The following is a 25,439-nucleotide window of genomic DNA, read 5'->3' as shown; positions in this document are numbered from 1 at the left end:
AGCTTGCGTCTTGCTGATTGGTTGGCATGGTGGCCGGCGAAGCCTTTTGTGGGCAGTTCACGTGCAGAGGTGGTCGTCGTGCTCAAGGCTTTCTTCCCCGTCAACCTGACCTATGTTGTGCTTCCGTGCTCTCGGGTGAGCTGCTCTACCTCTCAACGGTACGATGCCCTACGAGCAAGGGCGAGAAGGCATGGCCTTTCTTCGGAGGTGGAAACGGAATACACATCAGCGGTGTCACGTTGGAAGGCGACGAAGACAAGATCTTTCTCCGGTGGTGTGCTTGTCTTCACGGTGTAGTCTCCATCCTCGGTTCATGTCGGCGGTCGGTGGCCTTGAAGCCCAAGCTATACTCTGTTTATATTATTTTCTTGCTTGTGGCTTTGAAACATGTAAGTTGTTCGTTCAACACCATGTACTTGCTGTTATGACGTTATTAATTTAACTTAGGGCTACGGTCTAATATTTAAAAACGGACTTGCTAGTTCTCAGGCGCCTGAGAATTAGTTAAATCTCAGTCGATTAAATGGACGTTCGATTTGCGCGCTAAGATTGCTGTGTTGTGTCGTTCTCATGCCGTGTACGAAGACGTGGTTCACGTGTGTTGGGCCGTGTGTTTTGTCCGGCCCATTTGATTTATACTTGTGCCTATCAATTTGGGGAAAACCTATACACCGACCAGGTCGGTGGCTACCGGCCACCGCACACCCCTGGTCGGGTATGGGCCAGGCCCATTTATGTCTGTTTAGCTGGTAGTAGTTCGTTTTTCCTTTTCTTTTTTCTTTTCTGGTTTTTTTTTTGTTTTTCTTTTCTTTTTTCTGTTTTCGGTTTTGTTTATATTTTTTCAAATTCGAAAATTTTAATTTTTATAAATTGTTCAAACTAAGAAAATGTTTAAATTTAAAAATGTTTAAATTTAAAAACCGTTCAAATCTGAAAACCGTTCAAATTTGAAATCTGTTCAAAAAAATTCAAATGCGAAAATATTAATAAAATGTTTAAATTCAAAAATGTTCAAATTTGAAAACCGTTCAAATCTAAAAAACCGTTCAAATTTGAAAACCGCTCAAATTTGAAATCTGTTCAAATTTGAAATCTGTTCAAATTTGAAATCTGTTCAAAATATTTCAAATGCGAAAATATTGAAATTCGAAAAATGTTCAGACTCTGAATTTGTTCAAATTTTCAGAAAGTTTAGATTCAAATTTTGTTCATATTCAGCAAAACACAAATGAAATAGCAGAAGAAAAAAGAAAGAAAGGAGAGAAATGTTACTGGGCCGGCCCAGTGCCTCCCGCCTGAAGTCTGCGGACGATCCGCTTAATGGGCCGAGCCCATATACGCCCTGGAGGGTGTGCGGTGGGTTGCTGCCACCGACCAGCTCGGTAAATAGGAGCTCCCATCAATTTGGACTTTGTTCCGATGCATCTGGCCTATTCATCTTTTTTTGCAGAGCTATTCCACCTGTGTGGGCTTTTGTTATTGTGCATGTGATGTCCTGTTTTCATCTTTAAACATGCAACCACGATACTTGTTTTGCCGAGTGGTTCTTTTGTTTTTTTTCTTGTGTCATTTAATTTCTGAATTTTCTAATTATTTTTGTAATGCTATATTTTTTTATTCTATTTTTATTAATTTCTTATTTTCCCTTTATGTTTTTGTCCTTTTTCTCATTTATCTTTAATCTATTTTTTTCGAGTTGCACATTGGTTGTAACTGTGATTTTTCCAGTTCCACATTGGTTGCAACTCTAATATTTCCTGTTACGCATTGGTTGCAACCATGATTTCTCTAGTTGTATATGAGTTATAAGTGAGAATGTTTTAGCAAGAGATGAGTTGCAACTGATAGTTTCCTAGTTGCAAATGTGGTGTAATTTATATTTTCCTAGTTGCAAATGTGTTGTAACTGAGTATTTCCACCTAGGTTGCTACTGGCAATTTGTACTTACACGTGGGTTGTAACTGCAACTTTTTTAGTTGCATGTGGGTTGCAACTGCGACCTTTTCGAGTTGCATGTGAGTTGGAACTCTGATATTTTGTTTCACGTACGTGGGGTGCAACTAAGATTTGTTCAGTTACATGTGGGTTGCAACTACAATATTTATAGTTACACGTTGGTTGAAACTATAATATTTTCCAGTTATATATGGGTTGCAACTAAGAATTTTTGATGTTACATATAATTTTTATTTAGTTGCACGCGGATTGTAACCACGAACTAGTTGATTCCCCGCGCGTTGCCGCGGGAATGAAAGTTGATCTTATAACATGAATCCGGAAAAAAAAAACACGCTCGTGCAAGCCATGCGGATGATAAGGCTTTGTGATGAGGTCGGCACACCCTGCATGCACAATTTGAAATACTAAATGAAGATAGATAATACGTCACACGGTGTTGCGGGAATGGAAACAGATTTTGGTTTATTTGATATGGTGATGGATTGTTCACCCTAATATTCAAAAGCAAGGTCAGAAACTTGTGACCAAAACAATGAAAGCATGGTCATGTTTTTGCGTTTTTGCATGCTTACCAAACCCAGTAATGATTTAACAAATTTGAAGTCAAATATTCACAATATGAAATCATTGAGATAAAAATTATTCAAGTCATATTGATATATATGTGGCATACTACCAAGTCACTGAAAAACATGAAGAAACTACCAATGTAAATTGTTAGACATTACATAGTTCAACAAAAGAGGAAAATATAACTATTAGAGACGGAGTATGAAGCAATAGATATGTGAAAACGTCCACCTTAAGTAGTATATATTATATCAGGGCACTGCCTGCCGACCAAACCTACCACAAAAAGATTGAAATACCATCAGCTAACTACTAAGAAAATCCAAGTCCACTAAAATTCGGTACTGCTACCTAGCCGGGAGAGAGAAAACATGATCTGAGGAGAATAAGTAATCTGAAAACATGAAAAGTATAGTTAGTAGCCTTCTTCTAGTAGTACAACAAAAAGATGTGATGCATCATATAAGATTATAACATAAGTAGACACGAAGTTCCATGTTTAGAATCTTGCATGCTTTAGTGCATGTATGTTGATGTACTGAGATATGCTAGTTTGTATATTCTGTTTTGACGCTAAAAGTACGTCCGTTTCCAAGTACTAATAGAGATGATGAAGTGTGCAATGCCAAGGTCAGAACTTCTTACCTGAAGCTTGGGACAATCCATCGAACAGTTGGTAGAGGACCAAAAACAAAGTATCATATTCTGCACTCTATCATCATGGAAGGCTGAGGCCATTCGTTGATCTTCATACGAAGAAAATTAAGAACACCAAATTAATTTAGAAGAGACGCCCTGTGGTGCCGTTAGGTGCCATCAGCCATTTGCCCAGTCGAGAAGAATGACGGGATGGAGATGAGGCCTGGACATGAGCCACGGTGAGACGCCAAGAGCTTCACTTGAGCGATTTGAGGATAAGTATAATGAAGGCCTATGCTCGTCCGGTCGCTGAAATCGAAAAGAGGATTTGACAGGGAGAAGCAAACATGAGCAACCGTCAAGAATTGCAGGTAGCTAGCTCTGAATATATCATCCGCTTGGAATATGTGTGAAGTTCACCAGAGATTCTCTCATTGGAAGACAAGAAATCCGTCAGAAACCCTCCACTATTGTGGATCTGGTCATATAGAGAACAAACGAAGATGAAACAGCAGAATACTGAGAGAACACGTTGGTTCACAAAGGGAAGCTGAGAGGATAGGATATTTAACCCACTGAACGTTCGCATGCGGGAGGACGGGAGGTGAGCAGGTGGATTAATAATAAAGTTAAGGTAGAACGACCACACCCATGCAAAAAGCTACATTTTTTCCCCTTCCTCAACGATGGGCCGCATAAGATGAGAAGAGGACATGCGCTAGGATGGATAACTATGATCTTACATTTGAAATCCAACGGGTAAAAATAATTGGGGTGATGTGGCTTCACCAAATTTCAGCTTGCAAACATTAAATGAATCTTAGTGGGGATGAACTTTATAGATATTATAGATTTCTTAGTAGCAAATGTGTTACGACTGATTTTCCATGTTACTTGTCTCTTATAGTCTCTAGTGCGTCCGGCGCTAAGCTAAAAAGCATATAACGAAATTGGTTTGTGTGTCCAGCCTCTAGCATAGTACATGAAAAAAAGGGCCCATCAACCTGAAGCCCAACAAAACCAAACGTATGTAGTTCACGTAATCGATCAGGATCCACTCAAAATAAAAGAACTAATCGATTGGCAAGCGGATATATGCACGTACCTCATTGCGGGCCGCCCGTGGTCTCTCCTCTCAGCCGCCGCTCTAACCCTAGCCGCCTCCAGTTCATCCTCCTCCATAGATTGGTTCCCCCTCCTCCGGTCGGCTTCGCCGGCGTCAGGAGGAGTGGGGAACCCGATCTATGCGTGGAGTTTTGAATAAAAGTATTGTTTTTATTAGATTATGTTAGGATTTTAGTAGCCGCCTTCTTGTTGGTTTCCCCTCAATGGAGATGGCATCGTATGCAATAAGTGATCTTCGGCCTTTCGTTCGGCGACGAGATCTTCTTCCCGGCGTCAATGGTGGTGTTGAACAATCACAATTTTTTAGGTATGGGTCTTCGGATCTTGCTTCGCCAGATCGATTTTGGATCTTTTGTCGTTGTTGCCGCGAGGGGGATTATCCTCGCTGTTTTTGTCCCGGCTACTACGTCCTCGACAATGGTGATTCGTACTCTCGGCTCTCCATCGACGACGACAAAGCTAGTTGGTTATTATTCCCTGATATACTGGTGTTGGTACTCTTGCCGATGTTGTATGATCGCTTTAATGGTTGCGTGCGTGCACGCAGTCTTGGCATTGCGGCTCAAAAAATTATAGGAGAACTTTCGTCGGTATCTACAGGTCTATGGTTCGTTATGTATCTTTGGCTGCCTTCACAAGAGTACAAGATTGTGTTCTGGAAGAAGAAAGAAATTGAAGACCTCGAAGATTTATTACTATCTTTTAGACTTTATTTTGTAATCGTTGGAGTCAGTTCATGTATCTCTACCATGTACTATTTGTTACTATGAATATATGTGGTATTGATTGTCAAAAAAAAATCGATTGGCAAGCGAGAAATCAGGTCGACTGAGAGTTATTAATTCTCAGTCGCCTGTGACCCAGGCGCGCCCATTCAAAAAAGATTTTAGAAAATCGAGAGGGTGTCTCTGAAGAAAGGAGGCCATATAGCTGGGCCGACCGCTAGAAAGAATGAAATTTTCGGAGCCTTCCTTGTTAGTAGAAAGAAAAGCTGGGCCGACCTCCGTCATCTGCAGAAACAGATCCCTGCCTCCTCCTCCACCACCTTCCTCCTTCCACCTTCTTCCCCTGGCCCGAATCCATCCTCCCCCTTCCCGCCTCTCCCAACCGCCAAAATGGACGGCCGCCGCCCTTCTCCTCACGCCGACGACCCCACTTGCGGCGGCGGAGGGGCCAACTCCTCCATCACGCCCCAAGAACCCGAGGTCTACTCCCCACCTGCCTCTCCTCCCCGCGCGCACCACTCCGGTCAGCCGGGGAGGTCGGTCTTCGCCAACGAGGACCCGAGTGGCGGTCCGACCATTGGCGCCGCCTCGTCCTCCGCCTGGGGACTTGTCCAAGACCAAGACGCCAAGATCACGGACAAGACCGCCGCCCCCTTCCTCTTAGGCCCGCGGCGTCTGAGCAGCCCAACAGGGGGCTCGGACTCCGACTCCGACGACGACGACTGCGACACATGGGGCGGCTTCAGCGACCGTACACGCGGCGGCGCCTCAACGTCGCTCAGCTCTCCCGACGCCGACGACTACCGGACCGACCCAGCTTTCTTTGAGGAGACGCATGCCCAGGTACTTCAAGAAAGCCCTAACTTCCTGATTTGGGATTGTCCCTGTGACTATTTTGATGATTTCTTATGAAAGATCGATTCTCTAAATGGTATGGTTTGGATCTTTCGTCAGGACTTGCGATTGGATGGAAAATTTCACTTTTAACAGCACACCCAAAAAAATTATGTGGTCTCAGATACCGAATCTTGCAATGGTTACAAGTTTCCAGTAATACTGCTCAACTTAATTCGTTCTTGATTTATATCTTCTCTCTGAATAGTATCCCTCAGATATGAAATATTGTGTTCAAAAAAGATATGAAATATTGAATCTTGCAATTTGGAATCTTACAAGTTATGATATTCGTGATGCTTCCCCCACATTTTTTTTGCTAAGTTCATTTGGGATGTCAATGGTGCTTGTTCATTTACAAGATCAGTCATACGTGCTTTACCTTTGAGGCCTGTAAATCTTAGTGCTGTTAAAGTCCTATACGACTGTCTCTTTTAGGGATATAAGGTAGAATTCGAAAAGAAACTGAAGTTCTGTATACTGCTAAAGCATCCCTATGTATATATTGCTTAATAACGGAAATTTTCGCTTGGTTAGAGCAAACCTAAAGATTCTATCTACGCATTGCTTCTATTTTGGAGTGTAGATTGCCTGGGTCGAGATCCAAGACTGTAGCAATTGTACTAATGCTAAATGCTATATGGTCAGACGTCATTTCTCTTTTATGTCTTCACAGTTCATATTTATCTTTTGGCCTTGCATGAATTTTATCGTTGTGTGTTAACTTTCTGTATAAAAATTGAATCATGGCATAGATAATGATCGGCAATAGCATGAATTGTCTGTACATCTGAACGTTCCTTAGCTTGCTACTTGAGATTTTATTTCCCCGCAAATCGTGCTAATATAGATGGTAGATATGTGCTGTCCAACATTTTTTTACAGTAGCACAGTACCCTAAAAACATAATATGATTCTTTCCAATAATTCATTTGTTAAATCTTATGTTTGTTGCTCAGTTATGCAACATATTCTTCTTGTTTAGTGCACTTTTACAAGAACCAATGTTTATGTTTTAGATCTCCTACAATCATGGCCACTAATATGAACAGTGACTAGTTCTAGTTCACCATCTCTTTGATACCAAAACGTAATGTGACACGAGACCAGAAATTATAAGTTATGATATTCGTGATGGTTCTCCACATTTCCTGCTAAGTTCATTTGGGATGTCAATGGTACCCGTTCATTTACATGATCAGTCACATGTGCTTTACCTTTGAGGCCTGTAAAAATCTTGGTGCTATTGAAGTCGTATATTATTGTCTCTTTCAGGGATATAAGGTGGAATTGGAAAACAAATTGAAGTTTTATATTGCTTCTGCATCCCTATGTACTGCTTAATAATGGAAAATTTCGCTTGGTTTGAGCAAACCTAGGGATTCTATATATCCATTCCTTCTATTTTGGAGTGTACATAGCCTGGGCCAAGATCTTAGACTGTAGCAATTGTAGTAATACTAAATGCTATATGGTCATAAGTCATTTCTTTTTATGGTCTTCAAAGTTCTTGGCCTTGTATGAATTTGATCGTTGTGTAATATCTTCTGTCTGTATAAAAATAGAATATGACATAGATAACGATTGGCAATAGCATGAATAGTCTGTACCTCTGAACATTCCTTAGCTTGCTAGTTGAGACTTATTTCCCACAAATCTTGCTAATTTAGATGGTAAACATTTGTTGTCCAACGATTTTACAATAGCGGAATACTGTCAGAACATAATATGATTCTTTCCACCGATTCCTAATCTTTTGATTGTGGCTCAGTTATGCAACAGATTCTTCTTGTTTTGTGCACTTCTACAAAAAAAAAAAACAATGTTCATATTCGTAACCTTATGCTCAGAGTCAATGTTCATGTAAAGTGTGCTGGATCTCCTACAAACATGAACAGTGACTACAGTCCTAACTGAAATTAAAAGTAGCCATCTTGCAAACTGTTCACAACTCTTCTTTAAAATGAAATAAAAACCTGCATGTATTTGCGACTGCTTTTAATGACTTACTGAAGTAAAACCAGTGCAGTACCTATCCCAACTCAAAGTTTGTCCAAAGGATGATAGAGATAAGAATTCTAGGTAAGCACTAGGTAGCATAGAAAATTAAATGTACTAGCCAATTGTAATTAGTTGACTCTGTATGGAGAATAACATCTAGAGGCAAAGTTTGCAACTAAAGTTTTGTTGATCTAGCCTGAACTGAAAATGCCGTGAGAAACATCAATAAATTGCTCATATAAGTACAGGGCTGTATGCATGTCATAAATCTTGTATGTAGACAATCTAAAATAGTTTCCAGTATACTACTAATTGCATATACAAAATTCTGGAAGCCAAACTAGTTACTCGTTTCTTTCATTCGTTGCACAGAACTTAGTTATTGTACCACACCAGCTGCGTATGCAGCTTCTTTTTGGAAACTAGTTAGCAGTAAGCCCACAGCTATGATATATCTGTAAAATCGGGTGGAATATATTACCAAATTTAACTGCCAGATATCCTGATTTGGGATTTCTTTTAAGAATTTGGTAATATATGTAATGCCCATGTTTAGAATGTTCTAATTCACGATTTTTTTGATACCAACGCGAAGTGTGACTCGAGACCAGATATTATAAGTTGTGCTACTCTTTATGGTTTCCCTCATTTCTTGCTAAGTTTGTTTGGGATGTCAATGGTGCTTGTTCATTTACAAGATCAGTCATATGTGCTTCACCTTTGAGGCCTGTAAAATCTTGGTGCTGTTAAAGTCCTATATGATTGTCTCTTTTAGGGATATAAGGTGGAATTCAGAAACAAATTGAAGCTCTGTATACTGCTAAAGCATCCCTATGTATTGCTTAATAACAGATTTTTTTTTGCTTGGGTTAGGCAAACCTAGAGATACTATCTATGCATTCCTTCTATTTCGGAGTCTACATAGTCCGGATCGAGATCTTAGACTGTAGAAATTGTACTAATGCTAAATGCTGTATGGTCATACGTCATTTCTTTTTATCGCATTTTTACAATAGCGGAATACCCTAAAAACATAATGTGGCAATGTACTGCACCAACTGGGTATGCAGCTTCTGTTTAGCAACTAGTTAGCACTAAGCCCACATATATGATCTATCTGTAAAATCGTGTGGATTTTGGTACCAATTTAACTGCCAGACATCCTTTTGTTCCAAGGAATGAACATGTCGGATTGTAATAATATAAATGTATATTTCCTTTTCATTAGTCAATGACAACCAATTCCTGTTGGATTTCAGTGCAATACTCCAAATTTGGTTATTAAAGCAATTGGTGTGGATAGCCAGTGTATATCATTTTATTGAAAATGCCTGCATTACAGTAGAGGGTGTGTCTTAGTGACTGCTCCATGGAGTTTTGATTGATGTAGTAAGGATTCAGTGGGCATGCAGTCCATCCCATGGTCATTTTGATTTGATTTATTCCTGTTTATCCCAAGCAGGATAGTAATTATCGCTTATGTTGTTTTGTGGAGCTTAAATGTGATCGGACGTAAATGCATACCCCTTATCATCTATAGTGCCCTTTTCAGATTCTTGGACATTCTTTTTGGAGACATGAGGATGCGCCATGTGATGATGTGAGTGACGGTTTCTTTTTATAATGTCTAGTCCAATTAACTTTCCCTCATTGGTTCTTTGTTAACCTCTTTGTACCTTCAGTTTTCTATGGTTTTGCAGACATCGCAGAATGGCGGCCCCAAAATTCATGAAAAGGTTAATTTTCTTATTGAGTATGCTCATATGCTGGATGCTAAGAGGTGGCACTTTGAGGAAACTGCATTGGTCTGTAATATACTAACTGAAATGTTCTTGGTGCAGGAGCCTTTATCATCTCTAGAGTCCGAATTTGTATACGATCCTATGAAAGATAAATCAAATGTAAATACGACTTGTGAACCATAAAATTTGTACTTGTTTTGTTTACTCACTTGTTCCCACCTATTATGTGGGCTTTTGCAGAAGCTTTTGGCTAATTACTCTGAATACCGGAAAGTAGCTGGAGATGGGAGTTGCTTCTACAGATCGTTCTTATATTCATATCTGGTATGCTGATATCTTGTTGATTCATCCTTGCTGCTGAATTTTTTCTAGTTCTCCACCTTAAAGTTTGTGGCACCTAGTGATGATTTCATTTTGTCCATTGGGCCTATAGGAGCAGCTTGTGAAAGTATCTCCTGACGAGGAACTACGCTTAATTGGGACGCTTGAACCATTGTTGGAGAAGTTCCAAAGACTTCATTTGCCTGGTTCATATGCTGATGGTCATAATGTAAGACATCTTGCATTGTTTCATTTACCAATTTGTTTAATTCTACAGATCAGAACCACCAATTGCAATCAAGCCATATATACTCATAATAATTTTGTGATCCATCCAGGCTTTTGTGAACTTGATACTAAGATGTATGGACCAAAAACAAACTCTATCAGTAAGGTGGGTTCACAACTTCACATTGATATTACCACAACAATTAACTATACTGCACACTTATGTTATAAATGTTTTTTTGCAGTGACTATGAAGATTGGCTTTTCCAGGAGAGTCAGAATGAGCAGAATTTTGCAAATAGTGAGAAAACAGAACAACTTTCTCACCTATGTTTCTACCTTATTTTAATTTTCTGACTCCAGCTATTTTTATTATCTAGTCATATCCTATCTTCGACTGGTGACAGCGATTCAGATATGCACTGAGGTTGAAAAGTTTAGCGATGCCATACCTGAGCTTGATCCATTGTATCCTGAAGGGGTGAGTGTTTACTTTTTTGTGTGGTCTGAAATGTAGTAATAGGTATGGTATTTGTCTTGTTGTCTGCTAGTTATGCTTTTTGTGTGATGCAACTATGGTAAGAGCAAATTGGGCACATCATGTTAGTTATACCTGCAGGTGAGTTTGGTTGTACAAAATTGATGTAACTTCCTCACTTTTCCACATCCTTTCTGTTTTCAAATTGCAGTGGTGCAGAGGGAAAGTCATCCCAATGGAGAAAGATGCATTGGAAGTTCATCTGGTCGCGCTCACGGACGTATTACATGTGCCCCTTCGGATTGTCATTATTGACATTTCACCGATTGCGGAGCCAAACATCCACACAATCTACGAGTCACCAGAGGCTTTTCCCGTAGTTCCTCGTGTGACGCTGCTGTATAGGCCAGGGCACTACGATATCATCTACCAGTAGTACTTGTAGGAAGTCGTGGATACCGTAGCATGAGATATACGTCAAGCCTTATCAGAGTCAGGTTACATGTAAATTACTCATGTTGTGTACACATGGTGCACTGATTCTATCCTTTCTGCATACGTACAGAAATCTATAAGATTTCTTTCTGGGTTAGGAAAACGTGGCTGAAATTATGTGCTGGAAGGAGCAGCAAGTTTAGAACTACGACATTTTTATCGAAATTATGTGCTGGAACGAGCAGCAAGTTTATGAGCTGTTGAGGAAGAAAGAGTATTACAGGTTTAGATTTCACGCTGTGATGAGGTAAGGCCGATGATGTCTTTTCGTTAAAAATTATTACTGTAATAGCTAGTATCTTAGAAGTTACAGAAGCAGTCATGTTTTTCTCAAAAGTAAATAAACATGGGAACAATTTCATCAAACCATTTCTAGCGTCTACTACCAGAAATTACTGTCGTCCCACGCGGTGCTCTGCTTCGTCTTGAGGCTTTTGATGTACTTGGCCATGAACCTCCAGATGCGCTCATCGTGGCCACGACACCAGCCGGACAGCTCCTTGACGCCGCGCTCCGCGACGGCGAAGGCTTCAACGTGCCGTGACAGAGCGGCCAGGGCCCTGACGTAGAGCAGGTAGGCGGTCGGGTCCATGGGGAAGGCGGCGAGGAGCCCCTCGCCGACGGCGCGCACGCGATCCACCTCGCCGTTGCCGACTTCGAACTCCAAGTAATCATCCCAGCCTTGCTTGCCGAAGCCGCCGCCGCCCCGCGGGAGCCGACGCACCCACCGCTCGAGCACCCGCCGCTGCCCGTCGACGTCGCCGGCTCTGCGCTCTGCCAGGGACCAGCTCCAGTACACGAAATTCTCAATGGCGGAGTCGGAGAGCGCGGCGAGTGCTCGCTCGCAGACGGCGCGGCCGGCCTCGATGCCGCCGCCTCCGTCCTTGAGCTCGAAGGTCACGAAGCCGGCCCACAGCTTGGCCTTCCCGGGGTCGGCGGCCGTGCCGGCCTCGAATTCTGCTCGCTTGGCGGCGGCAACTGCTGCTATCTCCTCTGCCATCGTCGTACCTTGGTTACCAGGTGACGGCCTGTTGTCGATCTTTGAGTTGTGCGATGCCTTGTACGCCGTCGCGTGGCTACTTGTTGAGGATGATGAGTCGCTTGGTAGTCCGCATCAGATCGGACTCGGATGCAACAGCATCAGAACGGCGCCAGGGGTCTCATGGATCACAATCCGATGGCAGTACGTACTCCGTAATTGTTTGTGATCATCACGAAAACCTCTTTAGCCACGGAGACGCACACCATCAAGTGATCAAACGCACCAACACAAAACAACTGAAAAAATAGGAAATACATTAACGACTCCCTAATTACCAAGAACTCTAGAGAGTACATTTCTCCAGCAAAAGGTGGTTCTCAGATTTCTTTAGAGGCTGATTCTATTTCATGCAAACTACTGAGCAATGTAACTACTAGCATTTGATATCAAAGACGCGAGATGGGCTTCATTGCCCCAAGCGACGCGCTTCATCAACCTTCCGCACCCGTATGTCTAGGGATTAACATATGCTCGCTCAAAGTTTATTGAAGGCGGGCTTGTCACATACAAGTGGGGTTGCAGTATCCCTACTGTGCACACAAACATGCGCCCCTCACGGCCATGACGTGAACAAATACAACATCCCACTCAACCCGCTTCAATAGGAAAGATCCCACCAGAACTCCCTCCATTTGCGAAATGTGGGTGTAGCACCATAGGTGTGGTGAAGTTTCGATAGGTGCCATATGGTGAAACGACATATGACTTCATGAAAGTCATGAACCTACGATGATTGTGTTTATCAAAACACGCTGCTTGCAGGGTAAAAACATGCTGGTTAGGACTCGGAGTTCCCTTTTTGACTTCCTGCTGCAAGCTAGACCTATTTAGTATTCATGGTTTCAATAGAATATAATATATGTTTCAGTATTTATGGATGTATTTTTTATATCGGTTCTATTTTGCTCCATGATACGCTGATCATGGGATCGTTGTTGCATGCTGATACGTTTGATCTGGATTCCTCATTGTAGTATAGGACTCGGAGTTCCCTGAGTTGCTTCCAGGGTAAAGCATGTTGGTTAGGACTCGGAGTTCCCTTTTTGACTTCCTATTGCAAGCTTGACCTATTTGGTGTTCATAAGATAATGTAATATATGCTCCAGTATTTATGGATGTACTTTTGATATCGGTTCTATTTTGCTCCATGATACACGGATCATGGGATTGTTGTTGCATGCTGATACATTCGATCTGGATTAAAATATACCTACATACTATTTAGTATCTTTATATATTTAAGTAAATTTAAATTTTAAAAAATCTCAAAAAACCTTCGTGAGACGAGGCGGAGAGAGTATATCTCGTAGTTTACCGAGTTTCACACGTAGACTTCCACGAGTAACATTACAGGTATGGACTGATTTTTTTTAGAAATCAAAATAGGATAATTGATGATGTGGAGGAGAGAGAAATAGGAAAAAGAGGTTTCTCTTCTCTTAGTTAAGAGATCATCTCTTAGCAACAATATGTCTCACCACTTATTTAAAGATGTCTCATTACTAGAGATAAGACTAAAAAATAACTCATTGTAAATCATATTTTCTTGTTATATCTAAATTACGTGGCGAGACTAAGATAAAACAATCTTATCAACTATTATTCATGCCCTTACATAGTCACGTGGAATCAGGCCACACGTTATCACTTGTCAGGCCTAGAATCAAGGAGTGAACAACAGATAAACCAGTCGTGTCGTACGACACCACGATCCAAGGCTCCCACTCTTGGCAGAAGTCAACCATGACAGGCGTGCAGTATAATTCGTGGACCAAATCCACTGAATCCTACCGATAAATCGAGAAGCTACAGCAAGTCAGCAACATACACGTTCCGTATGCTGCATACGAACTACTGTACTTCACGTGGCGCAACTCTAGCGAAGACCAGGTACAACGCAAGTAAGAGTAGAGGTGTCGAATCTTCATTCTCGTAATGTATATTTTCTGAACTTCGCCTCGTAATACAAATTTTAATAGGGAAATAAGTTATCCCACGTACTGTATATGAAAGCTAAACCCCTTTGCTGGTTCCTCACCGAGTTGGGCACTGGTTGGATAAAAACTTCAACTTTAGCAGTAGTTTATCATGTTAACTATTTAGCAATAATTACTAGACAGTAAATAACTACTCCCTCCGTTTTATAAAAGTTGTTTCTAAACACTAAATAATACTACAAACGTCTAAATTTAAATAAATCTCAAATAAATTCAATAAGATAGAGAGAGAGAGTATATTTTCCTGAAAGCAATTTTTTCTGTAGTAGTCTAGAAGATCAGAAAGATACACCCATTTGCTGCAAACACAATAATTTAGGAAATGTTCATGTGCATGAATAGTGCAATGAACGGTGTGCCGATAAGCTTTATAATAGTAGTTTTTGCACTGAGCTGTCGGTAGAAAACTTCAATTTTAGTAGTAATTTGCCAGGTTAACTATTTATCAGTATTTTTTGCGAGGCTGCAAATATCTATATTTGCTCGAAAAAAATTCTCGGTAAAAACCATAAAGGTCAACAGTAAATTGCCGACATAAGCTATGAAATATATCATTATCATCCAACAGCAATTCTTTCGGAGCATATATTTCTTTAGTGGTCATTTTTAAAAGTGTTTCTTCAACTATGCCCTAGCGTGGTAATTTATAAACAAATGTGAAGCCTCAATAGCAGTTTTCTATGGTAATTACGCGTTAGAAAATTTTCACTGGTGCATAAATCTTCGGCGATATAATTTGAAAACCCAATATTCGCCACTTTTCACTCAGGGAAAATACTATTATGCCTTTTTAAGATATCATTGGAAAAATATATTTACTTCACCTTCCGTTGCCTCCTTTACCTAGAGATAATACTATTACCGTTTTCTACCGTATCTTTATAAATGTATACAGGGACGGAGCCAGCAGGGGGCTGGCTGGGGCCATGGCCCCCCTCATGATGGATTTTTTTCTGAAAATACCCTTGTAATATGATGATTTGACCTGCAGCTTTACCTAAATTTAGCTATATGGCCCCCTCCAAGAATTTTTTACATGTAGTTGGCCCCCCTTATATCACTTTCCTGGCTCCGTCCCTGAATGTATACTTATTTCACCCACTACCTCTTTCAGCCGGTGTAAATACTGCTTTTTTCTTCTATAGCAACTCCGGAGACAAAGGTACCCCATCATCTAACACCTCCTTTAGTCAAAAAAAAATTACCGATAGCTCTGGAAAAAAACTTGCTTCATCGTACGTCACATCTTTGAATCGGTGTGTGTTATCCTCGCTGCGGGCCTGTATGGTGCTACTAGCATATTACCCTCATTTTTTTCCAACGACATACGATCATCCGGTGTTTTTGTCCATACTACCCTCTTTCTTCATCATCCCATGAGCAAGCTTCCCCCTTTTCTGATTGTTTTCCTTTGACTACCAAAAATACAACTTATAATATCAAAGGCTAATTTAAGATGTTTCAAACAAGTAATTTTACATGTTATCCCTTCATGTTTACACTGTTTTGAGGATTGAGATCTATGGAAGCTTTTCCAAAACACTATAGCAAACAATCTAATAGCTCACTTCAAGAGAAAACAATCTGATAGCTAACGGCGCGACAAACTAACGTATTTGGTTTCAAAGCCCTACGTGCTCTACGTCTGGAGGATCTACGAATTCCCGTTGCTTATTCAAAAACTTTCCAAGGTCCGCCTCATGGTATCCAAGTTGAAAGAGATAAGTTGAATAAGTATGGTCGTCCTTTATTGGGATGTACTATTAAACCAAAATTGGGATTATCCGCAAAAAATTATGGTAGAGCGTGTTACTTGAAATATATCCATTATCCCTGATGGGTGATGGCCTAATCGACGATTGCTTAACTCCTAGCTTGTTTAGCTTTGACCCGGCTTTGAATCTTGATGTTTCTTCTCTCTTTTTGTTTGACCAGTACACTACATTTTGTCCTTTCTTGACTTTGTCAGCGTAAGCCTGAGCTATAAAAGAAGTTTCCCGACGTTCCGTGTTTCTATGCGAACACCCAAACACAAACAACGGAGGTACACGTACTGACAAGATGGCAAGCTCTCCTAAACATACAGCTCTGACGCTAGTGCTGCTCTGCGCAGCCACCATCATGGCGGCGTCCTCGACGGCGGCAAAAGACGTCGAGTCCTACAGCTTCCCAGTCTTCAACGTCAACACGACCGACAACCTCGTGGTGGCCACCAACATGTCCGTCATCACGCCAGCGTCGCTCCTCTTCCAGCCCGAGCGGCCCTTCCCGGAGGTCAACGTGTCCGAGGGCTTCCTGCTGCTCCCCGACATGATCAACCTCTGGCGCGCCGGCGGAGCCGGCGGGCCGCCGGCACGCGAGGCGTCCTTCAACACGAGCTTCACGGTGGAGAGCTCCGCCTCCCCCATCTCATTCGTCATCCTCCTCGACAGGTACCCGACGTTCAACAACCCAGTGGGGCTCCGCGGCGCCAACGACTCGGCCGCCGGCGCCGCCGTGCCGAACGCCACGGCGGACGGCCTCGCCGCGGTCGAGGTCGGCACGGTGAAGTCGTACGCGCCCGATTCCCCGGACGTGGGCCTCAACGTCACCGTCACGCCCAACGGCACCGCGGCGGCCGCCGTGTGGGTCGAGTACGACGCCGCCGCGCACGTCCTGCACGTGTACGTCGGTGCCGCCGGCGGGGAGCCGAGGCCGTCGAGAGCCCTGCTCGACACGCCGCTCTCTCTCGCCGGCCGCCAAGGCAGCCCGCAGACCTCCCCCTTCGGTGTCTTCGTCGGCCAAGGCACCACGGAGACCACGCTTGTCGGTCTCTTCGCCGGCACAGTCCGCGATATCTTCGTCGGCGTCCGTGACTGGGACCTGACGGTGGACCGGCTCGATGGAAAGAAGAAGAAGGGAACGTCATGGTGGGTGATACTGATCGCGGTGCTCGGGTCCGTGGCCGCCGCAATCGCCATCGTCTCGATGGTTGTGTGGTGCTTTGTGTCGAGGCGCCGGGCGCGCAACATGGAACCCAAGCTATAGTTTAATAGATTTGGAGGTGCGCCTTGGCGCAACATCCCGTAGATCGTATACCAATGTTTATTTTATATAACAACAAATTATTTTACTGCTAATATGATTATAATATGTTATTTAGGTCCTACTAAACTATGTCTTTGCTAAAGTTTCATTTGCCTTGGTTAAGAATTTAAAGCATTTTCAAAAATGAGAAAGCAAATTTTTCTTCAAATTTTTCTTCTAATAAGATACAATACTAGCTTGAAGACTTGCACATATGCCTGGTCGCTGGAGTTGCACCACGTGAGCTAGATCGTACGGAACGTGTCTTCTTCTTAAGCTTCTCGATGAACACACAATGGATTTGATCCGGAAATTATATCGCACGCGAGCCGCGGTTGACTGAAGATTTGCAAACTTCTAGGCTAACTAGTAAAAATGCCCGTGCGTTGCCACGGGAAAACAAAACATGAAGAAAAGGTGATCTTATTTTGTTGGGCATCGCAAGCAAGGTGACTTGTGTTTTCAATACCCATCCGGTACATCTAAAAAAAACCAATCCGATATACTGCCATTTTTATTTTTATCCATCTTATAATTCTGGACCAGCTTCAGTTATTTCTATCACTATCTTACCTAGAGATTTTCCATCATGCAAGTCATCTCTATGTTAGACAATTAGTGGGACTTTCATTAAGTAAATGGAATCCTATTCATTTTCCTGCAACATATAATGACCCTCTCGAGTTAATGGAATCAATACATATTTTCAATGGAAACAAAATATAGTTTCCTGGAAGACATGCCAAGTGAAGTAGTTGAGCATTTCACAGCAAATAAACCCTCACCATATGAAGATATGCTTCATCTTTTCTTTTTGAAAAAGTTATCTTATTAATTCACAAAAACCAAGTTCTTACAATCTTGCTTAACTGGTAGTATTGAATTAAACATCACACTCGTACTTGACACACTACGGCCTAGGTTAGCAAGATCATTCTTGACGATTCACATTGCTCGGTCTGAAACCTGGAATGGTACTTGGGCAAAGCACCAAATCCATCTTCAGTACTGAGTGTGTTATCCTGCACTGAGGCTGCAAGAGGTCAAGAAAGCATCTGACGAAATTTCAGGTATAGAAACATTTGAATAACTTTCCATAACTTGAAATTTATGAGAGAAGAACAAAGCACGAAAAAGAATTAGGGCACAAAAGCTTGAGCTAGTCTACAGAACACGTGCCTGGACACTGGGGTATCTAGGAACTTGTGTGTTAGATGAGTGATTAGATTGTTCTGAACATTAAATTGAATACCGTGATAAAATGGGTGTGTCAAAATTCTGCATAGAACCAGCAGACCCAATTGCCATCATTTTAACTGAATTAGGATCGCTTGGAGTGATAACATAACTACATAAGTTAGTAAAGTTTATTGAAGTATTGTTTAAAAGTATTTTATGTTCCTAATCCGTATAAATTATGACCCCTAAAAGGAACACTGGTAAATATCCTGTGAGACGGAACATTTCTTAGTTACCCATTCATATATGTCCAACCGAATGTTGCCTTGAAACCAACAATGCCACATACGGAAGATTGAATCCTAACAAAACCTGTGCCACACAAAAGTAATATCTAGAGATAGCTGACAGATTTATGAATACAAACCTACTCCATCTGCCCCAATTGTTACTGAGCATAGCCACACAAGTGCAGCTGGACCAGATGAAGAACCGCAAGTATATCTGTCAACTGAATGTGGATTTCTTGTTGTCCTGCAAAACAAAATGGTTAAAAAATGAAGGTAAAGTGATAAACATCTCAACAAAATAATGAATGGACATTCATCATTTTTTTCTCCTTTTTACTGCTTCATCAGAATATTTAATTGCATTCCACAATTCTCATTTGTTGTCAAGCTTTACTGAACGCTCATCTGAGTCTGATGGGGCACAAATGTTTTTGTTAAATAATTTTGAAACGCTGTAAGTTGTAAATGCAACCCCACCAAATAGACCTCCCATAGCCGTATGCAATAACACAAATCTATAAGTTGTGAAGTAAACCTCAGCAGATGTATGCATAATTTATCAGGCTAAACAGAGATGTGCAGTAATTCATAAAATGAGGATCATGTACTAAAAATACAACTGCCTTTGAAATGATAACCAGGCCAGAATTATGAAAGCAAACAAGATACAAGAAAGATAACTAAAAATACACCTGATGCCATCGAGCGCACCGTCAGGCGAGAACCCCTTCCACCTGATGCCATGTGAACGGGTTCTGTGAAAAGAGCCGATGAGATCGGCCTCGAGGATAGCTTTGACCTCGTCATACTTCTTCTTGAGCTCGTCGGTCGGATCCTCGTACGTGATCGGCGTGCCGTCCGCCATCTCGGATGTAGATGGCGATGTGGTTGATGTAGAAGATTGTCCCACCGGCGTGCCGAAATGTGTTGACGTCGAAACCCACCGGCGAGCGGCGACGGGCAACACGAGTAGAGCCGGGAACAACTTAGGGCTGCGGCTGGCCCTCGGTCCCTCCGAGCGACGGCCCGCAAAGCCTCCGGTACGCACGTCCGATGCTCGGTGCAGGGCGTGCCACCCGACCTATACCTGGTCGGGAAGGTGATGGAGATGCCTCGCTTAGTTTCTCGCATGGCATACACGTAAACATTAAATACGAGCCTCGATCGGCTCTCGGGTTGTCTCGTGAATCGGCTCAAGGAGCCGATCCACCCATGATTCGTACGAGGTGCACGAATATATGGTGGTCCCGCTTGATCAAGATAAAGCTAACTCGATCTACGACGATTTGGGGTTTTCACCGCATAATCGGATCATCCTACTCACGATTGGGCCTCGCGGCCACGCACGGTGATCGTAAGCCGATCCTAAACAAGGCCTAAAAACCAACACGAGGTTGATCCCCGGAACATCCTGTTTAGGACTAGCAAACGACACCCTACGTGCCGCTGGATCCTCCAACCCTTTGTAAGGCCTAACTATTGCAGATATTAAACTAATCCTTGTAGGACAAGGAGCAACCGTAACAGATCGGATCTACTAAATAATGATTAAGCGGGGTGCCCCCCCTACACCTAAGATAGGTGTAAGGGCGGCTAGATGCGTAAGGGTTGCACTACGACAGCATATGATACGAAGAACAATGCTAACCCTAACACATCTAAGATAACTACGTTGCTCGCCATCAAAAAGGCTTCGATACGAGCAACGCATGAACAACATAAAGCTTGTGTCTGCCTAGATCGCAAGATGCGATCTAGGCAGCATGATGCTTACCGGTAGAAACCCTCGAGACGAAGGAGTTGGCGATGCGCCGAGATTGATTTGTGGTTGAACGTTGGTTGTTGTTTATTCCATAAACCCTAGATACATATTTATAGTTCAGGGGACTTTCTAATTTCAGGCGTGCACCTAACCGTGCACGGGTCAAATTCTATCTTTTAATCTAAGATGCGATCTACTATATTAAAATACACGGGCAATCTAGCCCAAACTCTTCGTGCAAGGCCGCTTCAGAGATCTTCCACGTGTAATCTTCCAAGCCCATCTCCCTTACGGCCCATCTCCTGATTTGGCCAAAATCTGGTGATAACAGAATCTTATAAGTTATGATATTGGTGATGCTTCCCCCACATTTCCTGCTAAGTTCATTTGGGATGTCAATGGTGCTTGTTCATTTACAAGATCAGTCATATGTGCTTTACCTTTGAGGCCTGTAAATCTTAGTGCTGTTAAAGTCCTATATGATTGTTGTGACGCCCCGAAACCGGTATCCTGAGGATTCCAGCGAACCCGCCGAAATCCGCACGATATCGATTCAGAGACGCCCTCCGACACGACGTGCGCGAAGAATCACACACGTGATGCCAGAGGAATTAACACGAGCGGTAACATTACAACAGGATTACAATAGAGCCCACAAGATACATATATTACAACAACGACTCCAACGAGTCAAGATACAAATATACAATACAAAGATCCAAATCATACGAGAAGATCGAATACGTCCGAGTACGGACAAGATACAAATTGGACTAAGAGTCCCGAAGATAACCAGTGGCGTCCATAACCCCGCCTGTGCCAAGCCGAAGGGTAACCTTGCTAACGTCGTCATCTCGTACCTGTCAAAGTCGGGCCATCGGTTGCCGACAAAAGGGAGGAAGCAAAAGAGAAAGGGGAAAGGCGAGAGTAAGTACCAAGGAACGAACTCCGGCACGTACTTAGCGAGACTGGAAATGGCTATGCTCGCCGAGCGAGTATAAATATATATCGCCTGGGGCTATATGGTAGGTTTAGCGGCAGCAATAACCAATAGAGACACGCTACAACATCCGTCTAATAGAGAAGGTGAGAGAGCGCATATGGTAACAGATAAATACTACACAAACATAACCCAGCCAAATACACATATCCCCTCCAACAATTGCGAAGAGGCAATGTAAAAGGCACTCAACGGTGGACAAGTTTTATTAGGTATCGGTTGTAGTAATGCTATATTACTACGCAAGTTATCAGCAGATTATTAGCAACAAGATAACGGTATAAGTTGTTCTATGATCAAGCTATACAATTCCAAGTCGTCCATAACCGCGGACACGGCTTATCGATAAGATGTACACCCCTGCAGGGGTTGCCCAAATGTAACCATACGCATGCTCGACCCACTTACGACAGGTGGATGTCTCACAACAAGACCGTTCCCGGCTCAACAAGAAAGTCTAGGGGGCCACCCAACTAAGCTACCCGTGACGAAGTCCGGCCGTACTCCGAGCGGACTCGTAGGTTTGCGCCGGCGGCTAGGCGTGCAAACCACACGCTTCGCTAAACGTCCCGCAAGGTACAGATACGAATATAAACACCCGAAGGCAACAGGAAGTAAACACCCGAAGGCAACAAGTAAGTAAAGCATGGCATACATGCCATAGGCAAATAAAACCAAGGTTGTGGCCCCTTTTCAACCGACTTGAGAAAAGGTAATGGGTGAGGGGGTCCCAATAATCGTCCCCACGCATGGGTAGAGCGCTCAATCTCGGAACGGATAACAAGAACTCGGGTCCTAGGGGACATTAGCAAGTCAAAGTTCCGATGCTTTCGCAAAGGGGCTCACGGATGCATCTGCTTACAATTTTAGTTGTTAACAATTAAGTAAAGCATGTGTATCTCCAACAACTAATATAGCATGTGATAACCTCCCAACAACCCAACATATCCCGATAACAGATCGAGATAAACAACAGAGCCTAAACACGCCTACGACTCGCAAGGCTCAAACATCAAGCAACGGCTATGGTTAAGGAATGATACATATAGGATTATTATGGTAAAAAATGGAATAGGATACGTGACTCGATAAAGAATCGCAACATAAGGATAGCAGTGCGAGGGAGAGAGTAAAATAGGTGAATAGAGAGGGCTCGCCTGTGAAAAGCTGCAGAAGAACTTGTCGAAGGACTCGTAGTATCTCACATCAACACTTCGTGATCCTATCCGAGAAGAAGCAAATGCTGGAACACACAACGCATGCAAGTCTTACTACTACGGATAAAGAGTCGGCATGCTCGAGATGATATGCATGACATGGCAAGGATGATGCGATGCACTTATCCAATTTAATCGGAGTCGGAACCCCGGACAAACAAACTAGAGTTGGACTTGCATTTTCTACCGGCAAAGTTAAGTGGTTGTTAACATGGCATAGCATGGCAAGGGTGCGCTACTTCAAATTTAAACGGAGCGGGGAAAACCATAGTCGGTGTCCGAAATACTCCGCATATATGTGAGGTGGAAATGCACAAACTATCACGGCGCGACATGATGCGAGATGCAAACAGATGAATGGATGGCATAATCATGTTCCTTATATTTTTCTGATCAATTTTCATATATAACACTTTTTATTTGGAGTTATAGTTTGAAAGATATAAAATAGACAGATTTGCAAATAAATAAAAAGACGGAGAGAGGGTTTGGGCTGGATCTGGGAGGCAGCCTGCTACCTGGCCGGTGGAAGGAAGGCTGGCGCGTGTGGGCCGGCCCACTTCTGGCGTGCACGCGGCGACGGGAGGCTACGGGCCGCGCGGGCGGCGGCTGCACTCGACGAGAAACGGGTCGAGGCCCAGTAGGCGCCAGATCTGAGCAGAAAAAGAAGAAAGGTTGGATCAAAAGGTCTGGGCCTGTGACTTGAACCTGGGTCTCCAAAGACATAGACCAAGCAACGAACCAGATGGACTGCGCTAGTAATGTTGAACAGACTGATCTCACGCACGAGATGAAGCGTTTGTAGGCACGAGATCTGAACAAAGAGAGACAAAAAGGGAAGGATTTAATTGCAGCAGAGAGGGTTTGAACTTAGGATCTCACGGGAGAAGGAGATCTGAACAAAGAGAGACAAAAAGGGAAGGATTTAATTGCAGCAGAGAGGGTTTGAACTTAGGATCTCACGGGAGAAGGAGAAAGGGACGAACCAAGCGGGCTGCTGAGTGGATGGTGTCACGAGATGGGCGCCCAGCAACCTGAAGGAGACACACGCGGAGCTCGAGGACGAAGACCATGGCGGAGAGGAGCTCTGCTCGTTAATGGATCCGGCGACTCGGAGCGAATCGGGATGAGCCGTTTAGTGTCGGAGATGCGCCTAGACGCGGGGAAGACGATGGAGGCGACGAGAAGGCCGGAGAGGAACCATGGGCGACGGAATCGACGCCGGAGCGTCGCGGCCATGGAGGAGAAACGGCGACCGTGCGCTCGGTTTACGGGGCCTTAGCTCGATTCCTTGGACGGAGAGGACGAGGACGACGAGACGCATCTTCCGGTGTCTTCAGAACAGCGGGGGACGCTCTGGAGTGGCGGCGCCATGGCGATGTGGAGGCGGTACAGTGAGGTCTTTCTCCTTCGTTTGCTCACAGATAAGAGAAAAAGAGGGAGATGGGAGGCGGCGGCGTGAGGGAAGAAAAGGATAGGGGTTGGAGCGCTAGGGTTTGGCACAGAGAGATAAAGAAGGAGGGGGCAGGTGAGGAGGGTGCGGTGGTGGAGCGTGAGCACGCCTCCTGCGTGCCCGCTTTTGGAGAAGACGACAACCAGCTATTCTTCATCGTGTGAAGGGGTACGACTAGGGTTCACTACTAGAAAACAGCTTATTAGTGGCGCACCACTTTTAGCTATCAGTGGCGCACTAGTGATGCGCCACTACTATCACGCCACTACTAACTTGTTAGCAGTGGCGCACTAGTGGTGCGCCACTACTAGGGGACATACCAGTGGCGCACTAATAGGTGCGCCATTGCTATGCTATGAAGGGTGCGCCACTACAGACATGAAGGATGCGCCACTGTAAAATATGTTGGGTGCGCCACTGTAGACATGAAGGGTGCGCCACTGCTGCAGAATAAAATAGAAAATAAAAAAAAGGCCCCACGGGCCTGGGTGTGCCAGGCAGTGGTGGTGTAGGTGGTGCGTCTGCGTTGACCGGTTTACAAAAGACTACTTCTATTTTATTACAAATTAGACTAGTTACGATCTAATAAAATCAAAGTTTCGAATCTTTACAGTCAGCACCCTAAAAGAAAATAAAAAAAGCAATCGAATCTTTACAGTCAGTACGAGGTGCACGAATATATGGTGGTCCTGCCTGATCAAGATAAAGCTAACTCGATCTACGACGATTTGGGGTTTTCACCGCATAATCGGATCATCCTACTCACGATTGGGCCTCGCGGCCACGCACGGTGATCGTAAGCCGATCCTAAACAAGGCCTAAAAACCAACACGAGGTTGATCCCCGGAACATCCTGTTTAGGACTAGCAAACGACACCCTACGTGCCGCTGGATCCTCCAACCCTTTGTAAGGCCTAACTATTGCAGATATTAAACTAATCCTTGTAGGACAATGAGCAACCGTAACGGATCAGATCTACTAAATAATGATTAAGCGGGGTGCCGCCCCTACACCTAAGATAGGTGTAAGGGCGGCTAGATGCGTAAGGGTTGCACTACGACAACATATGATACGAAGAACAATGCTAACCCTAACACATCTAAGATAACTACGTTGCTCGCCATCAAAAAGGCTTCAGTACGAGCAACGCATGAACAACATAAAGCTTGTGCTGCCTAGATCGCAAGATGCGATCTAGGCAGCATGATGCTTAACGGTAGAAACCCTCGAGACGAAGGAGTTGGCGATGCGCCGA

At 43.4% G+C, this 25,439-nt stretch overlaps 2 protein-coding genes across 2 annotated transcripts; both read left to right on the top strand.

Moving 5' to 3' along the window:
* The first annotated feature begins 5,408 nt into the window (after positions 1 to 5,408).
* On the top strand, positions 5,409 to 11,118 carry LOC124658084 (OVARIAN TUMOR DOMAIN-containing deubiquitinating enzyme 1-like). Its single transcript, XM_047196526.1, has 10 exons — positions 5,409 to 5,861; positions 9,466 to 9,513; positions 9,596 to 9,649; positions 9,755 to 9,814; positions 9,896 to 9,979; positions 10,089 to 10,205; positions 10,315 to 10,370; positions 10,450 to 10,505; positions 10,585 to 10,685; positions 10,894 to 11,118. Exons 1-10 carry the CDS (start codon positions 5,409 to 5,411, stop codon positions 11,116 to 11,118), a joined length of 1,254 nt encoding a protein of 417 aa, XP_047052482.1.
* A 5,159-nt stretch (positions 11,119 to 16,277) lies between these two features.
* Positions 16,278 to 17,243, top strand: LOC124658072. The gene has a single exon (XM_047196518.1). The coding sequence runs from the start codon at positions 16,278 to 16,280 to the stop codon at positions 17,241 to 17,243; it is 966 nt and encodes a 321-aa protein (XP_047052474.1).
* The last annotated feature ends 8,196 nt before the right edge of the window (positions 17,244 to 25,439 follow it).

The sequence above is a fragment of the Lolium rigidum genome, chromosome 1, assembly GCF_022539505.1.
Source record: "Lolium rigidum isolate FL_2022 chromosome 1, APGP_CSIRO_Lrig_0.1, whole genome shotgun sequence".
Taxonomy (NCBI): domain Eukaryota; kingdom Viridiplantae; phylum Streptophyta; class Magnoliopsida; order Poales; family Poaceae; genus Lolium; species Lolium rigidum.
This window is presented reverse-complemented; position numbering and strand designations above follow the sequence as displayed.